This window comes from Haliotis rufescens, unplaced genomic scaffold (genome assembly GCF_023055435.1).
Source record: "Haliotis rufescens isolate VD_foot unplaced genomic scaffold, xgHalRufe1.0.p SCAF_15, whole genome shotgun sequence".
Lineage (NCBI taxonomy): Eukaryota > Metazoa > Mollusca > Gastropoda > Lepetellida > Haliotidae > Haliotis > Haliotis rufescens.
In genome coordinates this window covers 1,214,868-1,240,818 of record NW_025963835.1, presented here as the reverse complement: position 1 = coordinate 1,240,818, position 25,951 = coordinate 1,214,868, and the positions used below count along the sequence as shown (strand labels likewise).

The window sequence follows — 25,951 nt, the reverse complement described above, 5'->3', positions numbered from 1 at the left end:
TACCTAGTCCAATATAAAAGCATCTACCCCCACCTGGTGTCGTCGCTGATTTTTGTTCATCTATTCATATAATGTATACCGCTATTTTGCTTTTACCCCAAATGTCATATGTTTCAGCACATTGGCGTTGACGGTTTATATGCGTTTTAAATTAGGAGCTAATTATCCTTATTTAGTTTCAGTGAGTGATTGAAGGGCATTGCAACATGAAGCAAATTTTCAGTTACTAGTATACCAAGCTGTCAGTATGTTCATACATTGTAGCTACGAACGACAAACGCCAGATACCTGTGTCCCCCGGAATATCGGCTGGGATCCTTCAGTCTCAGGGAAAGATCATCATATATTGATGTGGAGCTCTAATGCATCTCATGGTCGCTGTTTGACCCTGTTAAGAGACCCCTGCAATGGCTCCGGCTCATAGCTTATCTCTAGCAGCCTGTGTGTCATACAAGGTGGCTACATAGATCTGAAGGGCAAGTTCAGTGAATGCCCTTGAGTGTTAAGGTACCCAGTGAACGTTGCACATAATGTCTATTAGACAATAGAGCCTATGATCAATGGGACACAATTTCTTTTCATTGTCGTGTGAAAAGATCTGCATACTAGTTGCATTATCAATTTACACCCGTGAGGGTTCCTTGTTAGAATTGGTCCGATGCAGCCTATGTTAGTCGTAGGAAGTGACCTGATGGAGCGGGTGGTCAGGCTTGGTTGATCGTAACCCGATGACGTGGCTCCTTGGTCACAATATGAGACTCCACTACACTGGCTCTGGCACACACACACACACACACACACACACACACACACACACACACACACTGTTTTTAAACCAAAAGAAGAGGTTGTGTCCTAAACATCCTAAACAATTCCTTCAGACAAAACAACGTTATTAAAGAAGATACAGCCCCTCAATTTGCATGACTTTTCAGGTGAAAAATTGACTTCCCTTTGTATGTGTTTGTGAAGGGTTCCATGGGGGGGTTGCAGGTTACGTTCACGTTTTCGCGAACACCCGATATCATCCCTGTGTGAGGTTTAGGATACAGTCGGAATCGGGTACTCAACTCTGATTTGAGCAGATATTCCTTGTAGCCATGAAAAGTGTTTTGTTGTTTATATTTCAAATGTTAAAAAATGTTGCCCTTCCCAATCGCGTTAGTGGCGCTCACAGGGTCATGGCACTAAGTTCATTCACCAAGGGTTATACAGCCATTGGTTCTTGCACGTCGGTGATGGCTAACTACATGACCATGGGTTTGTATCCATTTAGGTCTAACAAAGATTTACAACCGCTATGCGAACACTTGATCGTTAAAAAGACTCATAAACACATCCTTATGATATCGTATAATGGACTCTGGTTTCAGTGGAGATTTCTTCACTTTAAAATAAATGTTGTCGCTCACATCTAAGGTAGCCAGACATTCTAGTCCGCTTGGGTATCCATTTATAGATGACCTGAGGCAGTTAAGGTTCAAGAACACGAAAAAATATCAAATTCGCTCTCACTCGTTTGGTGTTGGAGAATATTAATAACGTGACACTTAGTAAGTTGCACCTTTTACTTCGATCGCTTGAGTGAGTTTTACACGTGTGTCAGAATTTCTTCTGCATGGTTGTACCTAGCCACCTGCAAAAGATAAGAGTTTGTTTGTACTGTAAACATGACAACGTAATAACACACAAAAATGTCAATACTCTCACCATCGGTGTTGTTTTTGTTTATGACAACCAGACACAATGAAATACAACTTTAAGGTAGGCGTTCGGACAATATAAGGATTATTATCAGGGTATCTCACCCTCCTGTGGTATTCGAGAGCCTTTTCATCGCTAATTCGTTAAAGCTGCAATTATATTATCATGCCATTTGCTACACATCCGTAAAGAGTAAGTCCAGCGCTTGACCGTTGTATAGTCAACTTGTAAGGTCCAACAATTATCCAAGTGTCAGCATTTTACAAGCGTAAGTGATGATGCAACCATGTTTCACAAAAGCCTGTACACTGACCCTGATTTTTTTACTTCTTGTCTGTTGCTTATCACATCACTCGGCACTATTCTAGTTATATGACAAGGGCGTGAAAATGTTCGTGTCCGGACCAGACAACCTAGAGATCGATATAATGAGCAACGATCCACGACGTCAGGGCATGATGACACGCAATCAAACAAGTCACCGAACCTGACCAATTGCTCTACTTGGTCGCCTCTTACGCCCAGCATAGTCTGCTAGGGACCTATCATAACCTGGAATCCACTTACTTTAATAATAAATGCATTGGCAGTATTTGACAAAGTGTAACAATAAACGTTTTTGTGGTTATTTTCCTTGTCTCGCGACAACCTTTGACCTCACATCATGTGGCAAAAGAATTCCCCAGGTGAAGTGCAGGATATTCTTCAGTGCCATATTCAACAGATGTATAAGAGGGATCGGGTGGTCAGGCGCGCTGAGTCGGTTGATGCATGTCATCGTATCTAAATTGCGTAGATCGATGCTAATGATATCAATCACTGGATTGTCTGGTCCAGACTCGATTATAAACAGACTGTAGTCATATAGCTGGAATATTTCAAAGTGCGGCGTTAAACAACAAACAAACAAACAAAACAACTGTATTTCACAACGATCTGAACGTAGACATTAACCTTTACCATAATTGCAACTGACAAGTTCATTACATAAGGTGACCTTAATCGCTGTACCCAGGGACAATAATACGTCCATGAAAGAATAATATCTTAGGTCGGCATCTTATTGTAGTAGGCTGTAGCAAAATCACCGGGTCGCAGCAGTCAAATTCCAACAAAAGTTTTAAACAGTCTCGTTTCACGCGGCTGCAAATTATGGCTCAAACATAGATATGCAAGCCCGATGATTAACGCCGCATCGAGGTGACCTCCGTGATTGACAACCAAGTCCGCGAGCCTGACTACCGATCCATTTAGTCGTTTTTCACAACAAATACATGTTGCTGGGGTCCTTTGCTTTTACCTTAGATCCCGACGGGACGATGTCCCTTGATGTCAATGTCCTCATCATGACGATCATCAATTATTGTACCCTAGTCATCGTCACTTACTTTAATGAACATTGCATTTGTGCAGGTGGTAGCACAAAAGAACGGTCCGAGTATAGTTCAGTAGATAAATATCATATTATCTACTTACGATAAAATCTCCTCCTATTTCCTCCTGATCCTGCCCTTCTGTTCCCAAAGGAACCGCGCCTTCTGTTCCCAAAGGAACCGCGCCTTCTGTTCCATTTCGGCCATCTGTTCCTTGTCGACCCCGGCCATTTGTTCCATGTCGATGCTCCTGACCCTCTGTTCCATGTCGACGCTCCTGACCCTCTGTTCCATGTCGATGCTCCTGACCATCTGTTCCATGTCGACGGTCCTGACCATCTGTTCCATGTCGACGGTCCTGACCATCTGTTCCATGTTGACGCTCCTGACCATCTGTTCCATGTCGTCGAACCTGACCCAGACCATCTGTTCCATGTCGTCCACGCAGTAGCTGCAATAGGCAAGGTTTGTTGTTCAACGCCGCACCCATCAATACAATTCCCGTCTGGACCAGACAATTCAGTGATTGACATGATGAGTACAGATACAATCAATTTTAATGCGATTCGTTGACAGGCAATTAACTATGTCATACATTACCGATCCTGACCACCCGATTCATTTAGTCGTCGCTTACGTAAAGCACAGGTTCCTGGGGATCCAAGGGTTTGATTCTAAATGTCTTTGTACAGATACGTAATTGTTTTTCATTATAATCAGAATGTTCCTATTAATATTCTCACGATATCAAATCAAAATGAATAAGCGTGACTGCTTTCGGTTGTTTGAAATTATTCGGAGAGAGTGGTTCGTTTTTGCTTTTATACATGTAAAACGGTTTTTGTGTAAACAGTTTCAAACAAGCCATATATCTTCGTAGCAAGTCAGCTTTCAATTAACCGATAAATGAACATTCACTGTTTATTTCTAAATCTTGCAGAATAAGAGATATAAAATGAACAGTATACTCAAGGACCGACCATTTGTCATTTGTTCTTTGGCCTTTCAATAATATCTTGTCCAGTGGAAATGTGAGATGTCCTGTTTTGAACAAACTATATTTTGGCTCTTCCTTTCAATGACGAAGTGACTAAAGAATATATCCCACAAAGGATTTTTGTACTTACGACAAGGGGCATGGCTGCAATTGACCGTTCTCTCCTCACGTGTAATACAGTCAGGGGGCGTGCAAGTATTAACACAGACTCGACTGCGAGCCTGCATCTGTGTCCCGCATCCACATGTCACAGAACACGGACCAGTATTACCCCACGGGCACCAGGGGCCGATCACTGAATATGAAATCAAGACAAGAATCTTTGAACATCTAAAGTCTATTTGGACCCTTCGTGCAGCAATTAATGATCGATAGCAAAACCCGAATCGTGACTTCTGACGATAAGTTACATACACTTATACACATACACATTTTCTTGCCGACAATCGCGACATGACCATGCATGGCCGAAGACGCAACCTTCATCAATCGCGTTCACATTGTGGTGTCCGTTACAACCCCGTATTTTCTTGAGTTTTTTAAAACTATTTACCTTTGCTTTGTTACTGAAAAGTTGTTATCGCTATTGTTCTATCTATACACGGATCTCACATAATGTTATTACTACAAATGCAGGTAGAAACAGCCCGGGGAGCCGTTCAATATGTGTTTCAACAGTTGCCGACATTTTGATATGGTGCACGCATGCGCTAGATTTCTAGGTCTGTTTTTGTAGATATTTTCCTCTGCTGTATGGATTAATCTCTCTGACACCAATGAAATAGGTAGTCCATGGTGGAAAGCACACGGACAGTTCTCTCCTCGTTGGTTATTGGTTTAACATCAACACGTTTACACAATGTGTCTTAGTTGCATTAAACATGGTACATGTTTTACTTATCACTTATCACAAAGGCTTTTTCTGCATACCTGGACAGGTACAAATCTGACAATTGACTGTTCTCATCTCAACTGCTGTGAAGCCAGGCGGGCAACAGGTGGAACCGGTACAAGTCCGGGTCCTCATCTGCATCTTTGTCCCAGGCCCACAGGTCGTTGTGCAAGCGCCATTATCAGTCCATTCGGACCACATGCTGATAACTGCAAAGGAGATGAAGGTCGTTATGAAATCACACATCGATGTAGTGTATGAAAATAGAAAGCAATAGAGGGTTCACGCACTGAGAATAGGAATATGTGTTCGGTTGATGACACATGTTCTGGCGATGACTTGGAGGCAGTCTGTATTCTAGTTCTGTTGTCGATATTGTAGATCAACATTTCATCAGGACATCTAACATTTAAGAAAGGAACAGAAACAGAAATGTCACGCAGATAATATAAGACTTTATGCCTTTCTTGCAAAAGAATGGAAAGTGTCGTGAGTCCATATTTTTCGTCAGAAACAAACTAAAAGTCATGTTCTTTCCGCTTTGTGCGTTAGCAATCATTACGAAACTTTACAGTCACCTGCGAGACGTATTTCCTTTAATACAGAAGGTGGGTGTCAAGAATGGCATTAATAAAGTATATTTGCAATTGAGTCCCCAAATGGTCAGTCCTACACATATCATTGATGTTTGCCTCAGCGTTTAAGTTTTTTCAAGGAAACCACAGCAGAAATTTCCAATTCTGAAACATCTTAATAATTCTTGTTCAGGACTTTGCAGTACGTTTCTGTTAAAACTATACAGCTGTGTAACATAAGACTATTTGAAGTTGGTGTCAATTGTGAGGCTCCATCGAGTATCAATCTAAACGATTTTCCTGGTATATACAGACCAAACAGGCTCCATGCAGGGGTATTCTCCTGTGTCCGACATACAAGTCTGGTGGGAGCAACGAGTTTCAAACCGAAAGTAAGCCATGCTACCATTGTCACTGCCAGGGTGTATTGTTTCCAAACACCAAGGTCAGTCTCATAATCAGAATGTTTAAACAATTAACATTCTTTACCAAAATAGGTAAACCCCCTTCTTCTATACAAACCCTAGACTAGCTATGAAGTGTATATGAACAACTTTCAGGCTACATTGTGTCCATGGTGGGCTGAATTGGGTACTGATTCTAATTCATGTGATCAGAAATCAGCAGATTTTAGTGTTTACAACATAACTTCTCATCCTGTTGAAAACCCTTGCAAAATGTTGTTGTTTTTAACTTGCTACTGATTGTAAATTAAAATCTCAAACAAGTGGACACAAAACGGAATTATCTCAGTTGCCGTATACGTATGTCCATGTTTTGGTGAGAAACAAACTAAACTTTGTGCGTTAACAATCATCGCAAAACTTTGCCGTCTATTCCGTCACTAGACGTCATTCCTTTAATACATTGGGTGAGTTGTCTACACCATTAATAAAGTACATTTGCAATTGTGTGCCTAAATGGTTATTTATATAGATATCCTTGATGTGTGCCTCAGTTCTTTAGTTTGATTTTGTCAAGGAAACCACAGCAGAAATGTATTATTTCCTCTCACTTAACAAGGGTGTTATGTACGTTTTTGTTAAGAAACAAACCAAATATAAAGTTTTGTCCACTTTGTACATTTGTCCTATAATTCGACATGGTGGAACAATTTACATTACAAACTAGACATGATTTTCCTTTATTTTTTATTATAAAGGATTTTGTACTTACCTGGACATGTACAAATCTGACAATCGACAGTTCTCGTCTCAACTGCTGTGAAGTCAGCCGGGCAACAGGTGGAACCGGTACAAGTCCGGGTCCTCGTCTGCATCTTCGTCCCAGGCCCACAGGTCGTTGAGCAAGTTCCATTATCAGTCCATTCGGACCACATGCTGATAACTGCAAAGGAGATGAAGGTCGTTATGAAATCACACATCGATGTAGTGTATGAAAATAGAAAGGAATAGAGGGTTCACGCACTGAGAATAGGAATATGTGTTCGGTTGATGACACATGTTCTGGCGATGACTTGGAGGCAGTCTGTATTCTAGTTCTGTAGTCGATATTGTAGATAAAGATTTCATCAGGACATCTAACATTTAAGAAATGAACAGAAACAGAAATGTCACGCAGATAATATAAGACTTTATGCCTTTCTTGCAAAGGAATGGAAAGTGTCGTGAGTTTATATTTTTCGTCAGAAACAAACTAAAAGTCATGTTCTTTCCGCTTTGTGCGTTAGCAATCATTACAAAACCTTGCAGTCACCTGCGAGACGTATTTCCTTTAATACAGAAGGTGGGTGTCAAGAATGGCATTAATAAAGTATATTTGCAAGTGTGTGCCCAAATGGTCAGTTATACACATATTATTGATGTTTGCCTCAGCGTTTCAGATCTTTCAAGGACACCACAGCAGAAATTTCCAATTCTGAAACATCTTAATAATTCTTGTTCAGGACTTTGCAGTACGTTTCTGTTAAAACTATAAACAGATGTGTAACATAAAACTACTTGAAGTTGGTGTCGATTGCGAGGCTCCATGGAGTATCAATCTAAACAATTTTCCTGGTATATACAGACCAAACAGGCTCCATGCAGGGGTATTCTCCTGTGTCCGACATACAAGTCTGGTGGGAGCAACGAGTTTCAAACCGAAAGTAAGCCATGCTACCATTGTCACTGCCAGGGTGTATTGTTTCCAAACACCAAGGTCAGTCTAATAATCAGAATGTTTAAACAATTAACATTCTTTACCAAAATAGCTAAACCCCCTCCTTCTATACAAACCCTAGACTAGCTATGAAGTGTATATGAACAACTTTCAGGCTACATTGTGTCCATGGTGGGCTGAATTTGGTACTGATTCTAATTCATGTGACCAGAAATCAGCAGATTTTAGTGTTTACAACATAACTTCCCATCCTGTTGAAAACCCTTGCAAAATGTTGTTGTTTTTAACTAGCTACTGATTGTAAATTAAAATCTCAAACAAGTGGACACAAAACGGAATTATCTCAGTTGCCGTATACGTATGTCCATGTTTTGGTGAGAAACAAACTAAACTTTGTGCGTTAACAATCATCGCAAAACTTTGCCGTCTATTCCGTCACTAGACGTCATTCCTTTAATACATTGGGTGAGTTGTCTACACCATTAATAAAGTACATTTGCAATTGTGTGCCTAAATGGTTATTTATATAGATATCCTTGATGTGTGCCTCAGTTCTTTAGTTTGATTTTGTCAAGGAAACCACAGCAGAAATGTATTATTTCCTCTCACTTAACAAGGGTGTTATGTACGTTTTTGTTAAGAAACAAACTAAATATGAAGTTTTGTCCACTTTGTACATTTGTCCTATAATTCGACATGGTGGAACAATTTACATTACAAACTAGACATGATTTTCCTTTATTTTTTATTATAAAGGATTTTGTACTTACCTGGACATGTACAAATCTGACAATCGACAGTTCTCGTCTCAACTGCTGTGAAGTCAGCCGGGCAACAGGTGGAACCGGTACAAGTCCGGGTCCTCGTCTGCATCTTCGTCCCAGGCCCACAGGTCGTTGAGCAAGTTCCATTATCAGTCCATTCGGACCACATGCTGATAACTGCAAAGGAGATGAAGGTCGTTATGAAATCACACATCGATGTAGTGTATGAAAATAGAAAGGAATAGAGGGTTCATGCACTGAGAATAGGAATATGTGTTCGGTTGATGACACATGTTCTGGCGATGACTTGGAGGCAGTCTGTATTCTAGTTCTGTAGTCGATATTGTAGATCAAGATATCATCATGACATCTTACATTTAAGAAAAGAACAGAAACAGAAATGTCACGCAGATAATATAAGACTTTATGCCTTTCTTTACAATGGAATGGAAAGTGTCGTGAGTTTATATTTTTCGTCAGAAACAAACTAAAAGTCATGTTCTTTCCGCTTTGTGCGTTAGCAATCATTACGAAACCTTGCAGTCACCTGCGAGACGTATTTCCTTTAATACAGAAGGTGGGTGTCAAGAATGGCATTAATAAAGTATATTTGCAAGTGTGTGCCCAAATATTCAGTTATACACATATTATTGATGTTTGCCTCAGCGTTTCAGATCTTTCAAGGACACCACAGCAGAAATTTCCAATTCTGAAACTTCTTAATAATTCTTGTTCAGGACTTTGCAGTACGTTTCTGTTAAAACTATAAACAGATGTGTAACATAAAACTACTTGAAGTTGGTGTCGATTGCGAGGCTCCATGGAGTATCAATCCAAACGATTTTCCTGGTATATACAGACCAAACAGGCTCCATGCAGGGGTATTCTCCTGTGTCCGACATACAAGTCTGGTGGGTGCAACGAGTTTCAAACCGAAAGTAAGCCATGCTACCATTGTCACTGCCAGGGTGTATTGTTTCCAAACACCAAGGTCAGTCTCATAATCAGAATGTTTAAACAATTAACATTCTTTACCAAAATAGGTAAACCACCTCCTTCTATACAAACCCCAAACTAGCTATGAAGTGTATATAAACAACTTTCAGGCTACAAATATAGGCACAAGGCAGGAACAAATTGTGATGATGCAAGGAAATAATTAAAATACACTTGTCCTTTGTGGGCTGCTTTAGTACTGATTCTAATTCATGTGATCAGAAATCATGATCAGCAGATTTTAGTGTTTACAACATAACTTCCCATCCTGTGGAAAACCCTTGCAAAATGTTGTTTTTTATTCTGATTGTAAATTAAAATCTCAAACAAGTGGACACAAAACGGAATTATCTCAGTCGCCATATGTCCATGTTTTGGTGAGAAACAAACTAAACTTTGTGCGTTAACAATCATCGCAAAACTTTGCAGTCTATTCCGTCGCTATACGTAATTCCTTTAATACAGTGGGTGAGTTGTCTACACCATTAATAAAGAATGTTTGCAATTGTGTGCCTAAATGGTCATTTATATAGATATCCTTGATGTTTGCCTCAGTTCTTTAGTTTGATTTTGTCAAGGAAACCACAGCAGAAATGTATTATTTCCTCTCACTTAACAAGGGTGTTATGTACGTTTTTGTTAAGAAACAAACTTAATATGAAGTTTTGTCCACTTTGTACATTTTTCCTATAATTCGACATGTTGGAACAATTTACATTACAAACTAGACATGATTTTCCTTTATTTTTTATTATAAAGGATTTTGTACTTACCTGGACATGTACAAATCTGACAATCGACAGTTCTCGTCTCAACTGCTGTGAAGTCAGCCGGGCAACAGGTGGAACCGGTACAAGTCCGGGTCCTCGTCTGCATCTTCGTCCCAGGCCCACAGGTCGTTGAGCAAGTTCCATTATCAGTCCATTCGGACCACATGCTGATAACTGCAAAGGAGATGAAGGTCGTTATGAAATCACACATCGATGTAGTGTATGAAAATAGAAAGGAATAGAGGGTTCATCCACTGAGAATAGGAATATGTGTTCGGTTGATGACACATGTTCTGGCGATGACTTGGAGGCAGTCTGTATTCTAGTTCTGTAGTCGATATTGTAGATCAAGATATCATCATGACATCTAACATTTAAGAAAAGAACAGAAACAGAAATGTCACGCAGATAATATAAGACTTTATGCCTTTCTTTACAATGGAATGGAAAGTGTCGTGAGTTTATATTTTTCGTCAGAAACAAACTAAAAGTCATGTTCTTTCCGCTTTGTGCGTTAGCAATCATTACGAAACCTTGCAGTCACCTGCGAGACGTATTTCCTTTAATACAGAAGGTGGGTGTCAAGAATGGCATTAATAAAGTATATTTGCAAGTGTGTGCCCAAATGGTCAGTTATACACATATTATTGATGTTTGCCTCAGCGTTTCAGATCTTTCAAGGACACCACAGCAGAAATTTCCAATTCTGAAACTTCTTAATAATTCTTGTTCAGGACTTTGCAGTACGTTTCTGTTAAAACTATAAACAGATGTGTAACATAAAACTACTTGAAGTTGGTGTCGATTGCGAGGCTCCATGGAGTATCAATCTAAACGATTTTTCTGGTATATACAGACCAAACAGGCTCCATGCAGGGGTATTCTCCTGTGTCCGACATACAAGTCTGGTGGGTGCAACGAGTTTCAAACCGAAAGTAAGCCATGCTACCATTGTCACTGCCAGGGTGTATTGTTTCCAAACACCAAGGTCAGTCTCATAATCAGAATGTTTAAACAATTAACATTCTTTACCAAAATAGGTAAACCACCTCCTTCTATGCAAACCCCAAACTAGCTATGAAGTGTATATAAACAACTTTCAGGCTACAAATATAGGCATAAGGCAGGAACAAATTGTGATGATGCAAGGAAATAATTAAAATACACTTGTCCTTTGTGGGCTGCCTTTAGTACTGATTCTAATTCATGTGATCAGAAATCAGCAGATTTTAGTGTTTACAACATAACTTCCCATCCTGTGGAAAACCCTTGCAAAATGTTGTTGTTTTTTATTCTGATTGTAAATTAAAATCTCAAACAAGTGGACACAAAACGGAATTATCTCAGTCGCCATATGTCCATGTTTTAGTGAGAAACAAACTAAACTTTGTGCGTTAACAATCATCGCAAAACTTTGCAGTCTATTCCGTCGCTATACGTAATTCCTTTAATACAGTGGGTGAGTTGTCTACACCATTAATAAAGTATATTTGCAATTGTGTGCCTAAATGGTCATTTATATAGATATCCTTGATGTTTGCCTCAGTTCTTTAGTTTGATTTTGTCAAGGAAACCACAGCAGAAATGTATTATTTCCTCTCACTTAACAAAGGTGTTATGTACGTTTTTGTTAAGAAACAAACTAAATATGAAGTTTTGTCCACTTTGTACATTTGTCCTATTATTCGACATGTTGGAACAATTTACATTACAAACTATACATGATTTTCCTTTATTTTTTATTATAAAGGATTTTGTACTTACCTGGACATGTACAAATCTGACAATCGACAGTTCTCGTCTCAACTGCTGTGAAGTCAGCCGGGCAACAGGTGGAACCGGTACAAGTCCGGGTCCTCGTCTGCATCTTCGTCCCAGGCCCACAGGTCGTTGAGCAAGTTCCATTATCAGTCCATTCGGACCACATGCTGATAACTGCAAAGGAGATGAAGGTCGTTATGAAATCACACATCGATGTAGTGTATGAAAATAGAAAGGAATAGAGGGTTCACGCACTGAGAATAGGAATATGTGTTCGGTTGATGACACATGTTCTGGCAATGACTTGGAGGCAGTCTGTATTCTAGTTCTGTAGTCGATATTGTAGATCAAGATATCATCATGACATCTAACATTTAAGAAAAGAACAGAAACAGAAATGTCACGCAGATAATATAAGACTTTATGCCTTTCTTTACAATGGAATGGAAAGTGTCGTGAGTTTATATTTTTCGTCAGAAACAAACTAAAAGTCATGTTCTTTCCGCTTTGTGCGTTAGCAATCATTACGAAACCTTGCAGTCACCTGCGAGACGTATTTCCTTTAATACAGAAAGTGGGTGTCAAGAATGGCATTAATAAAGTATATTTGCAAGTGTGTGCCCAAATGGTCAGTTATACACATATTATTGATGTTTGCCTCAGCGTTTCAGATCTTTCAAGGACACCACAGCAGAAATTTCCAATTCTGAAACTTCTTAATAATTCTTGTTCAGGACTTTGCAGTACGTTTCTGTTAAAACTATAAACAGACGTGTAACATAAAACTACTTGAAGTTGGTGTCGATTGCGAGGCTCCATGGAGTATCAATCTAAACGATTTTTCTGGTATATACAGACCAAACAGGCTCCATGCAGGGGTATTCTCCTGTGTCCGACATACAAGTCTGGTGGGTGCAACGAGTTTCAAACCGAAAGTAAGCCATGCTACCATTGTCACTGCCAGGGTGTATTGTTTCCAAACACCAAGGTCAGTCTCATAATCAGAATGTTTAAACAATTAACATTCTTTACCAAAATAGGTAAACCACCTCCTTCTATGCAAACCCCAAACTAGCTATGAAGTGTATATAAACAACTTTCAGGCTACAAATATAGGCATAAGGCAGGAACAAATTGTGATGATGCAAGGAAATAATTAAAATACACTTGTCCTTTGTGGGCTGCCTTTAGTAATGATTCTAATTCATGTGATCAGAAATCAGCAGATTTTAGTGTTTACAACATAACTTCCCATCCTGTGGAAAACCCTTGCAAAATGTTGTTGTTTTTTATTCTGATTGTAAATTAAAATCTCAAACAAGTGGACACAAAACGGAATTATCTCAGTCGCCATATGTCCATGTTTTAGTGAGAAACAAACTAAACTTTGTGCGTTAACAATCATCGCAAAACTTTGCAGTCTATTCCGTCGCTATACGTAATTCCTTTAATACAGTGGGTGAGTTGTCTACACCATTAATAAAGTATATTTGCAATTGTGTGCCTAAATGGTCATTTATATAGATATCCTTGATGTTTGCCTCAGTTCTTTAGTTTGATTTTGTCAAGGAAACCACAGCAGAAATGTATTATTTCCTCTCACTTAACAAGGTTGTTATGTACGTTTTTGTTAAGAAACAAACTAAATATGAAGTTTTGTCCACTTTGTACATTTGTCCTATTATTCGACATGTTGGAACAATTTACATTACAAACTAGACATGATTTTCCTTGATTTTTTATTATAAAGGATTTTGTACTTACCTGGACATGTACAAATCTGACAATCGACAGTTCTCGTCTCAACTGCTGTGAAGTCAGCCGGGCAACAGGTGGAACCGGTACAAGTCCGGGTCCTCGTCTGCATCTTCGTCCCAGGCCCACAGGTCGTTGAACAAGTTCCATTATCAGTCCATTCGGACCACATGCTGATAACTGCAAAGGAGATGAAGGTCGTTATGAAATCACACATCGATGTAGTGTATGAAAATAGAAAGGAATATAGGGTTCACGCACTGAGAATAGGAATATGTGTTCGGTTGATGACACATGTTCTGGCGATGACTTGGAGGCAGTCTGTATTCTAGTTCTGTAGTCGATATTGTAGATCAAGATATCATCATGACATCTAACATTTAAGAAAAGAACAGAAACAGAAATGTCACGCAGATAATATAAGACTTTATGCCTTTCTTTACAATGGAATGGAAAGTGTCGTGAGTTTATATTTTTCGTCAGAAACAAACTAAAAGTCATGTTCTTTCCGCTTTGTGCGTTAGCAATCATTACGAAACCTTGCAGTCACCTGCGAGACGTATTTCCTTTAATACAGAAGGTGGGTGTCAAGAATGGCATTAATAAAGTATATTTGCAAGTGTGTGCCCAAATGGTCAGTTATACACATATTATTGATGTTTGCCTCAGCGTTTCAGATCTTTCAAGGACACCACAGCAGAAATTTCCAATTCTGAAACTTCTTAATAATTCTTGTTCAGGACTTTGCAGTACGTTTCTGTTAAAACTATAAACAGACGTGTAACATAAAACTACTTGAAGTTGGTGTCGATTGCGAGGCTCCATGGAGTATCAATCTAAACGATTTGCCTGGTATATACAGACCAAACAGGCTCCATGCAGGGGTATTCTCCTGTGTCCGACATACAAGTCTGGTGGGTGCAACGAGTTTCAAACCGAAAGTAAGCCATGCTACCATTGTCACTGCCAGGGTGTATTGTTTCCAAACACCAAGGTCAGTCTCATAATCAGAATGTTTAAACAATTAACATTCTTTACCAAAATAGGTAAACCACCTCCTTCTATGCAAACCCCAAACTAGCTATGAAGTGTATATAAACAACTTTCAGGCTACAAATATAGGCATAAGGCAGGAACAAATTGTGATGATGCAAGGAAATAATTAAAATACACTTGTCCTTTGTGGGCTGCCTTTAGTAATGATTCTAATTCATGTGATCAGAAATCAGCAGATTTTAGTGTTTACAACATAACTTCCCATCCTGTGGAAAACCCTTGCAAAATGTTGTTGTTTTTTATTCTGATTGTAAATTAAAATCTCAAACAAGTGGACACAAAACGGAATTATCTCAGTCGCCATATGTCCATGTTTTAGTGAGAAACAAACTAAACTTTGTGCGTTAACAATCATCGCAAAACTTTGCAGTCTATTCCGTCGCTATACGTAATTCCTTTAATACAGTGGGTGAGTTGTCTACACCATTAATAAAGTATATTTGCAATTGTGTGCCTAAATGGTCATTTATATAGATATCCTTGATGTTTGCCTCAGTTCTTTAGTTTGATTTTGTCAAGGAAACCACAGCAGAAATGTATTATTTCCTCTCACTTAACAAGGTTGTTATGTACGTTTTTGTTAAGAAACAAACTAAATATGAAGTTTTGTCCACTTTGTACATTTGTCCTATTATTCGACATGTTGGAACAATTTACATTACAAACTAGACATGATTTTCCTTGATTTTTTATTATAAAGGATTTTGTACTTACCTGGACATGTACAAATCTGACAATCGACAGTTCTCGTCTCAACTGCTGTGAAGTCAGCCGGGCAACAGGTGGAACCGGTACAAGTCCGGGTCCTCGTCTGCATCTTCGTCCCAGGCCCACAGGTCGTTGAGCAAGTTCCATTATCAGTCCATTCGGACCACATGCTGATAACTGCAAAGGAGATGAAGGTCGTTATGAAATCACACATCGATGTAGTGTATGAAAATAGAAAGCAATAGAGGGTTCACGCACTGAGAATAGGAATATGTGTTCGGTTGATGACACATGTTCTGGCGATGACTTGGAGGCAGTCTGTATTCTAGTTCTGTAGTCGATATTGTAGATCAAGATATCATCATGACATCTAACATTTAAGAAAAGAACAGAAACAGAAATGTCACGCAGATAATATAAGACTTTATGCCTTTCTTTACAATGGAATGGAAAGTGTCGTGAGTTTATATTTTTCGTCAGAAACAAACTAAAAGTCATGTTCTTTCCGCTTTGTGCGTTAGCAATCATTACGAAACCTTGCAGTCACCTGCGAGACGTATTTCCTTTAATACAGAAAGTGGGTGTCAAGAATGGCATTAATAAAGTATATTTGCAAGTGTGTGCCCAAATGGTCAGTTATACACATATTATTGATGTTTGCCTCAGCGTTTCAGATCTTTCAAGGACACCACAGCAGAAATTCCCAATTCTGAAACTTCTTAATAATTCTTGTTCAGGACTTTGCAGTACGTTTCTGTTAAAACTATAAACAGACGTGTAACATAAAACTACTTGAAGTTGGTGTCGATTGCGAGGCTCCATGGAGTATCAATCTAAACGATTTTCCTGCTATATACAGACCAAACAGGCTCCATGCAGGGGTATTCTCCTGTGTCCGACATACAAGTCTGGTGGGTGCAACGAGTTTCAAACCGAAAGTAAGCCATGCTACCATTGTCACTGCCAGGGTGTATTGTTTCCAAACACCAAGGTCAGTCTCATAATCAGAATGTTTAAACAATTAACATTCTTTACCAAAATAGGTAAACCACCTCCTTCTATACAAACCCCAAACTAGCTATGAAGTGTATATAAACAACTTTCAGGCTACAAATATAGGCACAAGGCAGGAACAAATTGTGATGATGCAAGGAAATAATTAAAATACACTTGTCCTTTGTGGGCTGCTTTAGTACTGATTCTAATTCATGTGATCAGAAATCATGATCAGCAGATTTTAGTGTTTACAACATAACTTCCCATCCTGTGGAAAACCCTTGCAAAATGTTGTTGTTTTTTATTCTGATTGTAAATTAAAATCTCAAACAAGTGGACACAAAACGGAATTATCTCAGTCGCCATATGTCCATGTTTTGGTGAGAAACACACTAAACTTTGTGCGTTAACAATCATCGCAAAACTTTGCAGTCTATTCCGTCGCTATACGTAATTCCTTTAATACAGTGGGTGAGTTGTCTACACCATTAATAAAGTATATTTGCAATTGTGTGCCTAAATGGTCATTTATATAGATATCCTTGATGTTTGCCTCAGTTCTTTAGTTTGATTTTGTCAAGGAAACCACAGCAGAAATGTATTATTTCCTCTCACTTAACAAAGGTGTTATGTACGTTTTTGTTAAGAAACAAACTAAATATGAAGTTTTGTCCACTTTGTACATTTGTCCTATAATTCGACATGTTGGAACAATTTACATTACAAACTAGACATGATTTTCCTTTATTTTTTATTATAAAGGATTTTGTACTTACCTGGACATGTACAAATCTGACAATCGACAGTTCTCGTCTCAACTGCTGTGAAGTCAGCCGGGCAATTAGCGGTACAGGTTCGGTTCCGAAACTGCATCCGTGTGCCAGGCCCACAGGTCGTTGAGCAAGTTCCATTATCAGTCCATTCGGACCAAGGAGTGATAACTGCGAAATATATGATTTTGTAGTATATAGTATTTGAAATTGCAAAGCTTATAATGTTTCTCAAGTAATAAATGGAATGAAAACAACACCAACAATTGTGAAAGTGATTTTAATTTTTATTTTGCAACATAATCTCCATTCTTTTTCAATATCGATAGTGAAGCTTTTCAATTGCAGTCTGGAAGAAGTTTTCTGAAGCCACCCTGAAAAACCCATTCAAAGCAGCTTTGAGGTGAACGTTGTCGTCATAACGCTTTCAACGAAAGTGTTCTTTCAGCTTAGGAAACAGGTGGAAATCACTTGGTGCAAGGTATGGCGAGTATTGAGAGTGAGGAAGCTCTTCGAACCCACATTGTCGCACAGCAGCCGTTGCAAGTTGAGAGGTATGAGAAGAGGCATTGTCATGAAAAAATAGAACTCCACCAATCAGCATTCCTCTTTCTTTGATAGAATCCATCAGGCAATGAAGCAAATTAGCATACTAGGCACCAGTAATCGTCAAGGATTAACAAGGATCTCACCCTTTGCATCCCAGTATACAGAGGCCATAACTTTCTTCGCTGATCTTAAAGATTGGAATGTCTTTGATGCCGGAGAAGTGGAATGGTGCCATTCCATGAATTGACGTTTTGCCTCGGGATCATAGTTGTAGACCAGTGTTTAATCACACGTTACCAATCTCTTTTTGAATTTGAAGAAATCCTACTCAATTTGTCTCTGACAATGTCAGTTTTTTTTCCTTAAGATGAGAATTTAGACACTTTGTAAACGTTCATGAATAATAACACTTGTCATATGGGGTCATGAATTTCTTTAGGGGAGTACTTTTCTCGGAACTCAAAAACTTGATGACTGCTTGGTACTAGTTCTTTTCCATTTCTGTGTCCATTTGGACCCCTATTACGTTCAGCTGGCTGACACTTATATCCAAACGGCCTTAACAGACCAAATACACTTGCCATGAACTACATAAACAATGTACTTCATTGACTAGTTCACTTTGTTATGGCCCATAGATGAAAGTTAGTCAAGCTTACATTTTTTGGACCAGTCCTCGTATGTTCTCTGTTTTTGGCACCTTCTGGCGATGACATGGAGGAAGTATGTATATGTCGTTTAACAGAGCAATATCACATCTATGCAGCGGCCTGTAAATAATAGAATCTGGACCGAACTATCCAGTTTTGCAATATTTTAATCAATGTCAACGTGACCGAGATTAGGAGCTCAATTATCCGGTTCACCATGAACTGGTGTTCAATTACTTTTTTAAACTGTAATCTTAAGAACGTTGTGCGTTGGGTTTTTTTTGGTGAGTTCCACCCACCTCAGGAACCAGTCCTGCTTGCAGACGTATTTGAAGGTGTTCTTTTGCTGGATGTGAGCTTGCAATATAGGAGCTCCTTCATTATTTCATTCTCCATGACAAATGTGGCGGAGCCAGTGAAGTCAATGCTGAGGTTCCAGCTAATGACCAGGACATGCCGCAGGCTGCTCTTGTGGAAGGCGTTGAACTTCTTTTCTTGTCTCGCGAAAAGGAAGGTCCAAGAGTAGCTGCCAAAGACGCAGACTGCAGACAACAACCTTGGTGTATCTTGTCACCTTGCTGATCTCCCACACTCACGTCGTCAGTCTGGCGGGGGTGGTGGATGCTATGCCTACCTGTCTGTCTCAGCATCCAAAGACAGGTTGTCTGTGATGGTGGAGCCGAACTGTTTTACCACCTCCACCTCATAGACGTTGATGAAGATCACTGTAGGCTGCTCGATGCCATGGTCCAACATATTTGCCTTTGTTGACTAGGTTGCAAGATCCGACTATCAGCAAAAAGCTTTAGCTTTAGCTTTCCCATCAGATATAGTTTGGAAGTAGATGGTCGGGGCTTCAAAGTCAGTATGACTGTGAAGAAGATTAAAAAAAGGATGGTTCTAGTATGCTCCACTGTGGATGTAGAAAGCCTCAGAGGGTGAACTGTCAAACTGTACCTTTCATGGCAGTATGTAGTGACTGGATCATATTGAGGAGGCAATCTAGGCACACAATGTCGAAAGGCTTTAGTGGGGTTGATAAAAATGCGACAGATTTGAGGCTTCTGCTGATGTCTATTGAGAAGATTCGAGATACACCCTGTCAGCAAGTTTCTGTAGCGAGAGCTTTCTTGTGATGCTTTGCATGTTCTTGTACAAGGTGCCGATGCTGATGTCTCTCATGTGCTTTGGTACCACACCCTCATCCCAACACTGACACAGAAGTTCATACAGGTGGCCTTGCAAGATCCCCTTTTCTGCAGTTGACAGCCCCTGGAGGGATCCCATCTATTCCGAGCACGCTAAATGCCTTCTAGTGCAGAGCCAGATATGTTATTTTCCCTTTGGTCGAGTGATCAACCCATCTCTCCATCTGCTCTGTTTTTGCCTCTGTCTCTGATTGTTTTGCCCGTTGCAGATTTCAGGGGCAATGTCTTGTTTTGAGTTGGAATGATGTCTTTCTTGATGCTGTGGTACACATTATCAGTCAATAATTGAATGCCCTTGCCGACATGCAGCAAGTAGTCATTCGCGGATGTTATTGCTGTTTTCGTTGTTTTGTTTCTGACAGCTCGTAGGGTTTTCTTTTGAAGGTAGCATTCTATTAGAGCTGCACCCGTTTTCTCGGTGATAGGGATGAGCTCGCAGGAGTAGGCTTCCAGCCAATCGTGAGTTTTCCCCAAAATCTTCCCAGAGACTGAGAATGAAACAGCATACAGACTGTCGCTCTGATGAACTGATCTTTCTTGGCATCTCCCTGTGGAGGTTCTGTCCAATCTTCCGTCCAATGGTTGTGCGCGGCTTTGCGTACAATGATACGAGTCTCTTCCTTCCAGCTTTGTGTGGTGCATCTCTTTGGCAGGAATCTCATTCTTTCAGGGGAGCAAGGAATGGTCGGCACTTAGGTACACAAATGTGACAAACTCATTGCTGAGGTGGCGTGGTATTGTCCAGGGGTTTACCAGGACTCCTTGTGGTTGGTTGGTTGGTTGGTTTGTTGCCGGAAGACTACAAGGAGTGTTTACTGTACGAGTAGCATGGTGATGTCCACTTGCAACAAATGTCCAATACTACTTGGTATAGAGATGGCGGAAAAGCTTCCTGGAGGGATTTGAAGACAAGAGGATACTGTCTTAGCGACTGGAAGAGCAACCAGCAAAGGTTGACGAGACCCCTTTTCCCAAAGCATCTGGTTTTGAGGTACCAGATTGCCACTTTAACAGTCTTGGTCAGGTCACAGTTTCATAAAAACAAGTAATGAATTAAAATTTGATTACTTAAAGTCCACACATTGTCTGCAAGAAAAGGATACATTTTTTTCCGAAAATGCGAGGCATATGTACTTTTTTCAGCAAAACAGGGACCAAAATACCAAATAACCTGACTCGCTGTAATCAATATTCATTAACACTCAAATCTCAAATTAAAATTGTAACACGAATATGATTGGTTCTCTATCCCAAATATCGCGAGAAGTCCAGAAAGTTACTTGTAAGCTTTTAATTCATTTTGCAAGACAGAGAAACATTTCATGTTTCCATACATTGAGTACTTGATGCCTGAAAATTGTAACATTTAAAACCTCAGTCTTAGGCCGAGTGCAATGATAACAACAAATGCATATGACGGCAAATGGTAAATAATTCTCCAGGTCATCCAACATTAATTGACTTTGGAAAAGAAATCTCGCCCCACCAGCATTTCTTCAGGAAAACCACACTTTACATATTGCTCATAATTGTGCAAAATGTTCCAAAATCATAAAATATATCAGATATTGTGCCACAATATTTTATAATTAGATGTTATTGTTAATTGATGATTCGCAAGTGCATAGCTTCTATGCCGCAAGTGATATATTCATGATGTTTTTGTAAGTATGTTTGTATTCATTGCTCTGTACATGTACTATCCAATAATGGTTTAATTAAAATGAAATTGGAAATATGACGTAGCTCAAAAAGGGGAGGCATTTACTGCATATATATAATTGTAGCTTGTTTTAACGAAGGAAAAGTACTACAAAAAGTGATGAAATAATGACATTCTCAACAAATCAAATGCAAATAAAAAGAACAAGATCTTACAAGAGCCTCCTCCTTGTATCAGACTGAATTACGAGATCACCATTTGTCAAAAGAGATATATAGAAGCAGTAACTCTCATGATATAAACTGTTTTCTTCAAGTAAAGATCAATTGCATTTATAATATATATCTGAATGCGATGGTTACTGAGCAATACTCATGCTATATTGTTTTCACTGACTAAAATATTTAATCGAATGTTACATCACCATGTATGTTATATAATAACTATAACTTCACTACCGGATATATTAATTTAGTTTTGGATCATTACATTGATATTTGCTTTGGAAATTTAATACTATTATAATTTAGAAGAAATATTGTTTCCCTTCTAATTTCAAGCTAACATCCAGTACGGGGAAGATCTAGCCTGGGCTGAAGCATCATCATCCTCTTATGTTCAGTATATCTGAAATCCAGAGACGGGAGAATCCGGCCAATCTCCAGCTACTGTCAGTTCAACTTTGAAGGTGGGGAACATCTAGAAGGGGTGTTGAGAACTGGCCCAGGATATTTCTTTCTCAGGGAAGGTATAGCCTAAGTTTTTTCGTGCCCGGTGAAGAACTGGCCTAGGTCAAACCTTTCCCATGGAAGAACTGGCCAGGGGTACATTTAGCCTGGTACTCGCGTACAAGCTAACCCGTATTTGCAGTTTACCTCATGTGTTGTATTGGACTGGTATTGGTTCAGTGTCGTTTATATCATGTTATAATGAGACGTTCTGGCCCAATTATGCAAAACTGGTTTGCAGGATCAATTGACTCGCTTACTCGGACGATCAAACAATAAATATAAAAGATATATTAGGCTTTTCTTGTCTAAAAACGTGTCTATCTCATTGAGTGACCTGCCATGTTGTTATCTTAATGAAAGGTGCAACCACTTTGTGGGCCAGTCGATGAGAGAAACATGTTAATTGACAAGAAAAGTTAAATGGTCGATTTATTATGTGTTTCCTTGCAGTATTTTCATGATCTTACCCTGAAAACTATAATGTCATTGATGTAGACCAAAGTAGTTCCGGCAAAAAGTGTTATTTCACTCTGCTGTTGAATCTTTACTCACTTACTCATGTCTTTATGACAGCGTGTATTGCCCCAAAATGTGATTTCAGGTAATATTGTGCCGCCCCCTACCCCTTGAATAAGAGCAATAAAACCCTTCCCATAAAACATGTTACTTGAATCACAAGTATTTTATGTGCCTTATCTTGATGCCCCATTCATTACAAAGGAAGCATATAAATAGTGCCAATGAAAGCAACTCTGAGCCCCTTTAGAACGGAAACCCTGCTTCCGGAACAATCGCTGTTAAAAGCATTTAAATTTAATTTGTGTGAAAGGTCCTTTATAACATAGTAAGGCTTCCTTCATCATACATATTGTCAAGACAATTCAGTTGGAATGATACCGGCGGAACTGAAGGGGTTTCCCTGTAATTTGCAATGGGAATGGTATTTATGTTGTTGTTTGCTGTTTAACGCCGCACTCAGCAATATTCCAGCTATATGACAGCGGCCTGTAAATAATCGAGTCTGGACCAGACAATCCAGTGAATGACATCATGAACATCGATCCACGCAATTGGGATACGATGACGTGCATCAACCAAATCTGCGAGCCTGACTACCCGATCCCGTTAGTCGCCTCTTACGACAAGCGTAGTCGCCTTTTACGGCAAGTATGGATTGCTGTAGACCTGTTCTACACCGGATCTTCATGGGCAGAAATGGTATATAAAGAGGCTTACTGGGGCAGTCTGGTAGGTTACAATCCACAATTCGGTTCTCAGTGAGTGACTGCACACAAAATGGGGGAACAACTGCAACACAAGCTCTTGTCCTCGTTTCTGTTTTGTTTGCTGGACCACACGTCACAGTGCCACTGCAGTCACCGACCCATTCTCCCCAAGTGGAATCTGAAAAGCAACAAAGAGATAGGAATTAGCCAGCAATCGATCACCTTCATTACACGGTTTATGGTTTATTTTTGCACAAAAATACACAGAATAGTTTTGCCACCTTAGGAACACTTGGTGGAACAGAATATCACACATATTCATTAAACTGAATCTTGTGGTCAGGGTAGGTGACTTAGTTGATTGCGTGTAGTTCTCTCCCGACAGTCCATACTTTCACCCACCATTGCTGATCCGTGAAGATTCCGGGGTAGAATAGGTCTTCAGCAACCAATGCTTGCCGTAAAAGGTGACTATGCTTGTTGTGAAAGGCGACTAACGGGATCGGGTGGTCAGGCTCGCTGACTCAGTTAATTAACGTCATCGTATCCCAATTGCGTGGATCGATGTTCATGATGTCAATCACTGGATTGTCTGGTCCAGACTTGATTATTTACAGACCGCCGTCATATAGCTGTAATATTGCTGAGTGCGGCGTTAAACAACAAACCAACCAATCAACCAACCCACCATTGCTTTTTACCCAGAAAATAGCCTGATGATTGCTATTGCGGCGTATAACAGTATACATTATTTAATAATTGTTTCCATTTGTTAACGCTTCAGAATTAGTTTTATTCGCCAGGGTTTCACGACGTACCATCTTATCTACTCAGAAAGAAGAAGTCCCAAAACTTCTTAAGGACACTGCTGTGCAGTTTTTTATTCAAGACATCATTGCACCTTCCGGAGGCAAAAGAGTTAACTGGCTATAAAGTCGAGTTTTCACCCTTGCAAAACTAGGCTGAAATTTCGTGGTTCGATCGTAGCGCCACCAGTGGCTTTTACGAGTTATGACCCTTCCATGTCCCTCCTACTGACCAATCAGATTCAACCTCTCACATCACTTGCATTTGCTTCAAAAAAAATTGTGGCGCCTAGTCAAGGCTACCTGATCGAGTTAGTTGAAGACAAAATTTAATTCCCTGCCCCACAGACACCCGGTGCCAATCATTCACAGATTTGCAGGATGGAATAGAAGTTCCTGTCAACATTGAAGGCAAATAGTCCGCGATAGTCAGTTTCTGAATTGTAGCACAAGGGTTGAGCAAGTTGATTGAAAGTATGAAATGATTTGGAAAATATATGTCGACGCCCAGATGACGGTACACATGTTTTGCATAATCTGCAAATATAACACAGCAATTCCAGCCTAGTGGAAACTGGACTTTTACAGTCAGTTAACCGTCATGCCTCGAGAGGATGGACATCCATCGTATTCCAGTGAACAATTATTTTGGGTATTATTAATGAAAAATATATGTTATTGGGTGTACTTTTTCTCAATAGTGAGGAGACAGGTGGACTACTTGTTATTGAAATGAGGGACGAACACTCTTTATATTTTCCTCACAAAGACGCCCTACAAATATAACAGGACACTGGTTCTGGTTCTGGTTTGTTGTTTAACGCCGCACTCAACAATATTCCAGCTATATGACGGCGATCTGTAAGTACTCGAGTCTTGACAAGACAATCCAGTGATTAATATCATGAGCATGAATCCACGCAATTGGGATTGATGACGTTAATTAACCGAGTCAGCGAGCCTGACCACCCGATCCCGTGAGGCGCCTTTTTCGACAAGCATAGTCGCCTTTTACGGCAAGCATGGGTTGCTGAAGACGTATTCTACCCCGGAATCTTCACGGTTCACAACAGGACACACATTGAATTTGGTTCTTAAATACAATTTCGGTAATCAAGCATTGCTAAGCGAGACTGCGTCATATGTCCGGTGCCATCGGTGGGTAAGGATACCCTCAATTTTTCGCACACACCTGTTGTCATCACTATTTGATAATGATCCGTAAGCAGATGCATAGTATATAGTCGGGATAGTTCTGTGCTTTTAGAAGAGATTTCATATCATTATTGAAAAAGTTTTTGTCGCTTTTTATTTCAAATACTACTGGACAAATTTAGTATTTGTGTTTTTCTCTGGTGTTCTTATTGTAAGGGTATGAAGGTAGATATATCCTCTCAGTGAACCAATATTAATGGGGGGGGGGTTATAGTTGAACGCTCTTTATTTTGAAAGCCGTAAATACTATGAATGATTTTCTTTATATTGTTCCAAATTATCGTAAGAAGCGACACGGGATCGGGTGGACAGGCTCACTGAAGTATATGGTTGATGCATGTCATCGAATACCAGTAGCGTCGATCGATGTTTATAATGTTAATCACTGGATGTTTGGTCCAGATTCGATCATTTATGCCGTCATAAGCTGGGATATTGCTGAGTGCGGCGTTAAACAACAAACAAACAAACAGATTGTCCGTGCACACGTTGTGCCATCTAATGATCAACGCTGTAGCTAGATATAACGTTTTATGTTCCTAACAAGATATTCATCAAAATGCGAAATTGATGGCAAAAATCGATTATCAGAGTCTACGAGACTATTTACTATTTGTCATTTTGATCGGCTTTTCCGGTTGAGAATTAGTCTGCTTGAGGCGACG

At 39.6% G+C, this 25,951-nt stretch overlaps 1 protein-coding gene across 2 annotated transcripts in view; it reads right to left on the bottom strand.

Moving 5' to 3' along the window:
• Window positions 1-1,554: 1,554 nt before the first annotated feature.
• The window catches only part of LOC124114055 (A disintegrin and metalloproteinase with thrombospondin motifs adt-1-like), a 70,829-nt gene continuing 46,432 nt past the window's right edge, over window positions 1,555-25,951 (bottom strand). Inside the window, exons 5-16 of one of the 2 annotated variants that reach the window (XM_046474593.2) lie at window positions 23,276-23,443; window positions 17,245-17,409; window positions 15,479-15,649; window positions 13,718-13,888; window positions 11,957-12,127; window positions 10,196-10,366; window positions 8,433-8,603; window positions 6,718-6,888; window positions 5,005-5,175; window positions 4,205-4,369; window positions 3,181-3,528; window positions 1,555-1,636 (exon numbers count right to left, since the gene is read on the bottom strand). In XM_046474593.2, coding sequence (XP_046330549.2) covers window positions 1,629-1,636; window positions 3,181-3,528; window positions 4,205-4,369; window positions 5,005-5,175; window positions 6,718-6,888; window positions 8,433-8,603; window positions 10,196-10,366; window positions 11,957-12,127; window positions 13,718-13,888; window positions 15,479-15,649; window positions 17,245-17,409; window positions 23,276-23,443 — 2,051 coding nt within the window. In that variant the 3' untranslated portion in view covers window positions 1,555-1,628. The remainder of the gene's footprint in view (window positions 1,637-3,180; window positions 3,529-4,204; window positions 4,370-5,004; window positions 5,176-6,717; window positions 6,889-8,432; window positions 8,604-10,195; window positions 10,367-11,956; window positions 12,128-13,717; window positions 13,889-15,478; window positions 15,650-17,244; window positions 17,410-23,275; window positions 23,444-25,951) is intronic. The other variant, XM_048396008.1, reaches the window with a different exon arrangement.